This window comes from Pelmatolapia mariae, linkage group LG16_19, assembly GCF_036321145.2.
Source record: "Pelmatolapia mariae isolate MD_Pm_ZW linkage group LG16_19, Pm_UMD_F_2, whole genome shotgun sequence".
Lineage (NCBI taxonomy): Eukaryota > Metazoa > Chordata > Actinopteri > Cichliformes > Cichlidae > Pelmatolapia > Pelmatolapia mariae.
This window is the reverse complement of record NC_086241.1, coordinates 50,606,955-50,611,432: the sequence shown is the minus strand read 5'-3', so window position 1 is coordinate 50,611,432 and position 4,478 is coordinate 50,606,955. Positions and strand designations below refer to the sequence as shown.

The 4,478-nt window shown below is 42.4% G+C and overlaps 1 protein-coding gene across 1 annotated transcript; it reads left to right on the top strand.

Annotated features, from left to right (window-relative positions):
- Positions 1-261: 261 nt before the first annotated feature.
- Positions 262-3,771, top strand: LOC134645436 (putative E3 ubiquitin-protein ligase UBR7). Its single transcript, XM_063498867.1, has 11 exons — positions 262-493; positions 800-933; positions 1,018-1,078; positions 1,176-1,271; positions 1,363-1,416; positions 1,503-1,608; positions 1,694-1,821; positions 2,541-2,735; positions 2,847-3,003; positions 3,112-3,173; positions 3,255-3,771. The coding sequence occupies exons 1-11, from the start codon at positions 377-379 to the stop codon at positions 3,336-3,338; spliced, it is 1,194 nt and encodes a 397-aa protein (XP_063354937.1). The 5' UTR covers positions 262-376; the 3' UTR covers positions 3,339-3,771.
- The last annotated feature ends 707 nt before the right edge of the window (positions 3,772-4,478 follow it).

Sequence of the window (4,478 nt, the reverse complement as noted above, 5' to 3'; positions counted from 1 at the left end):
TCTTTGGATGGTGTTTTTGTTCTATATATGTTACTATTATTTTGCTTATTGCGTTGTAATGTGTTTATTTTTATTTAAAAGTACTTAAAAAATATAATAATAAATAAAATACTACTAGATTTTTAAGGGAACCACTGAAAATGAAAGTGCAGTAGAGTTTAATTTTTTTAAATTCGTTTTTTTAATTTTATTTATTTATTTGTTTAACAATAGCAGGTCGTGAATAGGTATCTCGCGTCACTTCCTCCACGTGGTCTCGGCCTAAACTCCCGCCAGGAACAGTCGTTTGTCAACAGTGTGGCGCTACCGCAGCTGCTGCTCAGTCTTCGGTGTTTCATTGTTTACGTTGAAGTCATCTTTACCCTCACTTCCCAGAATGGCAGCGAACAAGGGCGACTCGGATATTGATGATATTCTTACCAGCGAAGAAGAGCTCGAGAAGGCTTTGTGTGTGCTGGCTGGGAGCGACCCAGACAACTGCTCTTACTCCAAGGTAGGAGAAGCTTCCTGCACAGCAGCCCTGCAGCCTGTGTGTCGCCCATTGTACGCCTAGTAGCCTTTTCCAAATGCTGCATTGTAGTGTAGTCTGTGCATTGTAAGCGTTTTGTTTTTCTTTGTGTTAAATGTTGCAATCTGCACCGCTGAGTTTCTGTGTGGTTCTCGTCACCGATGTTTATGAGAAGCACGGTGGAAGTATTGTTGTGTTAAAGCACATTTTCTCTTTGTTACGGATGTCAAATCAGTAATATTTTGTGAATTGCTGCTGTGTGTTGATGCCACTTGTGTTGTTGCCCTGCAGGGTTATGTGAAGAGACAGGCGGTGTTTGCCTGCAACACTTGCACTCCAAATGATGCAGAGCCTGCTGGGGTTTGTCTGGCCTGCGCCAATAAATGCCATGATGGACACGACATCTTTGAACTGTATACCAAAAGGTAAAAATCTTCCTATGTTGACTGAGTAGACTGAGCATTCAGCTTTTGGCCCACAGTTTTCTAATATTTCTATTTTTCTTGCAGAAATTTTCGCTGTGATTGTGGAAACAGAAAGTTTGGGGGCTTCCATTGCCAGCTAAATCCTGTGAGATGCTTTGAATCTCTTGTCTCCCAGATGTGTTTGCCACGTGTGCCATACGTTCCAGTTGTTTCAATTGTTCATTCCCCCTCTTTCTTTTTAGGTTAAAGAAGAGGAAAATGTTAGAAATCTCTACAATCACAACTTCAGTGGGTTCTACTGCACGTGTCACCGGCCGTACCCAGACACAGATGACCAGGTCCATCTTTTTTTTTTTTTTTTACTACCCTAAACCCTGCTGCTTGTTTCTCTGTCATCTGTGGCTATATATAAATAAATCTGTTTAACAGGATGAAGACGAGATGATTCAGTGCGTCATCTGTGAGGATTGGTTTCACAGCAGGGTAAGCTTGAGAGGATTTTTGATCTGCATGTTATCATTTCTGTGAGTCCTCTGCTCTTTTATTTATTTATTTTTGGCCTTAAATAGCACTTAGGCTGCCCTGTGGTTGAACCCGAGGAGCTTCAAGAGATGGTATGTGAGGTCTGCATGAACAAGGCTCCTTTCTTGTGGACGTATGCTGCCCACATCGCAGGTAACAATTTTTTTTGACTGTAGCTAACTAGGCAGACATTTAGCAGCAAAATTCAGATAATCATAAATTCATCTTTTCCGTTTAGTTCCGCCTGTGATCCAAGTGGGTGATGCCGAAGAGGAAGTAGAGGTCGACATTGAGGGGGAAGACCGTAATGCTGGTCAAAGAAAGGATGAGGAACCGTCCTCTAGTGATGAGCGCACAGAACCAGAGGTGAGAAACGGTTCTGCTGTTTGCATGGATTCTGGGATAGTGGAGAACTAAAAATGGCTTTGTGCAAGTTAAAATGAGGGCAGAACATTACTTTACATTTGACTTAATTATAATCAAACAATGGCATTTGAATTCAGATCTGTGTTTACTTGTTTATTCTTTTAGTTGTGTTATTCTTATTATTCTCATAATACATAAATTACATTATAAAAAAAACAAAAAATAATTTAAGTTGAAAGGAATCCATAATCTATCTTGCTGTGTTTACCACTTTCTTTGCTTTGTTACTCTTTTTATGTTCTGGAGTATATTTTACCTCTGTCTATTTTGTGACCTCATTTGGAGCAACACTGTCCAACTTTTCTGAATGCCAGTGTGCCACTAGGTGGGGCTGGAGAGTAATGAGCAGAATATGAGCCAGACAGCAGGCACCAGCTCCTGTTATCGTGCTTTCCTCTCCTCTGGGGTAATTAGAGGAGAAATGACCCATGAGGCACAGCTTCCTTTGCTCTGTAGACATCTTTGGCCGGGCTTCACAGGCTAGCTTACTGTAAACTGGCGATTTTCATCGCCCAACTGTCTTACTGCGTCACTCGCATTGAGACTTCCCCTGGATGCGTCTGCATTCCTGCATGAGTGGAGATGTTTCACCAAGCCCAGGTGTGCCTGTGCGCATCTTGTATAACACAGTCGCTCACCCCATCTCATTTGTGTCATAGGAAGCTGTAAACAGGAGTTCCCCTGGCAAACGAACCCACGAGGAAATGACAGGCAGCCCTGCGATGGCTACAACGAAAATTGTGGAGTGCAAGCTGAAGGAGCTGCAGGCCCGCGGGCTAGAGAGGCTGAGACGGGGAGCGGTGTTCTGGCCTTACAGTTGGCGCGCTGAGCTTTGCACCTGCACGAGCTGCAAGGTGAGCCAGAATTTCTAGCTCCAAGATTGTAATGTAGACTCACAAAAGCCAGAATGCTGCAAGTTGTTCCTGTTTCTGAATGCCTGTCCCCTGTGTACTGCATTTCCTCAGAGGGCCTATGTTGCTGCTGAGGTGCAGTTTCTCTTGGATCAGTCTGACACTATTCTGGCCTATGAGAAGAGAGGCTTGGATGAGCCCTTCGGGCAGCACCCACTGATGGCGCTGATGAACTCGATGGACCGTGTACAGCAGCTGGAGGTCATTTACGGTGAGGATAGGGAGGGAAGCCACGGGGTCAGCTGTCCTGCGTAAAGTGAAATTCAAAGCACTGGCGCATTGATGCGGCGGACTAATTAATCTTGTGTTCTTCCCTCAGGTTTCAACGAGCTGACGACCTCAATCAGTGAATTTTTAGAGCAGTGTGCCTCTGAAGGAAAGGTGAGAAGTGGATGTCTATGTGAGTCACATCTTCTTTCTTCTGCTCAAATCTCAGACCTAACACTTCTGTGTCTACATCAGACAGTCACAGTTGAAGCTGTACATCAACTCTTTGAGGAGCTGCAGGCCAGAAAAAGACGCAGAACCAGCGACGGAAATCAGTAACAAGGTGTCCACTCTGCTGCCACCGTACGCCATGTTCACGGGCTGTCTGGACTGAATGTGTCACCCTCCTCTTGAATAAACCGTTTTGCTGCAATCAATGTGATGTTTGAAGTTGGGGGTAAAAAAAAAAGTTTTAGTTTCAAGTTTTTGCTTTATTATTTGAAGGTTTGAGGTTCGTGTCATAACTGGGTTATGACGATGCCTCAACTTTAAAGCTTGTGATCAAAGTTTACCTCACATAAATATTGCACACTATTACATTTGTGAACATACAGAGTTTATGTTGAATGAACATGATTATTGTGTGGAAGTATGTAAGTTTGGCTGAATTTGATGCCATAATCCTTGCACTGCTAAGACAAACCGGTCTGTAAATGTCATGTGAAAGACTCACTGTGATGAAAATACTGACTAACGCTCAAAATAAAAGTACTAGAAATCTGCTGTAAGGCAAACTAAAACTTGAACAAGAGCATGCATTGGAGCTTTTTATTTTATATTATAAAACCAGATCTACTTTCTGACGGTTATTTCCTCCAAATTATGGAAAGAGTTTCAGGCATAAACCCACCCCCCCTTTCAAGAAACTTTTAATGATGTTTTTATTAAAAAAAAAAAAAAATAGCTGAGAGTAATTTAAGTAGATAATGGACACAGAAGCACTGTAAGCATGCTGTTTTTTAAACTTTGGTAGGTTATAGAGCAGATGCACCTTTTCATATTATGTCAGCCTTCTATTTTTTAACTTAAAAAAAATATGTTTGGTTGTCTGTTTTGACCATGTCAGTGGTTTGCACTGTTGTCACACAGTGAGAAGGTTCTGGGTCAGCTGGCGCCTTTTTGTGTTCTCCCTGCCCATGTGTGGGTTCTGTGTCATTAGTCTGGCTTTTACTACAGTCCAAAAGCAAGCTTCTTAGGTTACCTGTTGGTTATAAACTGTGTTAGCCCTACAGTGGATGAACAACCTGTCAAAGGTGTACCCTGCCTCTCAGCCCATGACAGCTGAGATAAGCTCCAGATATGTATGGATAATTTTCTTTACTGTATGTATGTGAAGCCCTTTGAATCTGAATATATGATCCTATACAAGCAAAATGTACTTGACATTTCAAGTGAACAAACAACCCATGCGAGATCACA

What these genes read in the sequence shown, in the direction of transcription:
- LOC134645436 (XM_063498867.1), top strand. Translation starts at nt 377, where the DNA reads ATGGCAGCGAACAAGGGCGACTCGGATATTGATGATATTCTTACCAGC. An exon ending in AGGATTGGTTTCACAGCAGG is followed by an intron (nt 1,417 to 1,502) that starts GTAAGCTTGAGA and finishes GGCCTTAAATAG; the next exon opens with CACTTAGGCTGCCCTGTGGT. An exon ending in GCACCTGCACGAGCTGCAAG is followed by an intron (nt 2,736 to 2,846) that starts GTGAGCCAGAAT and finishes GCATTTCCTCAG; the next exon opens with AGGGCCTATGTTGCTGCTGA.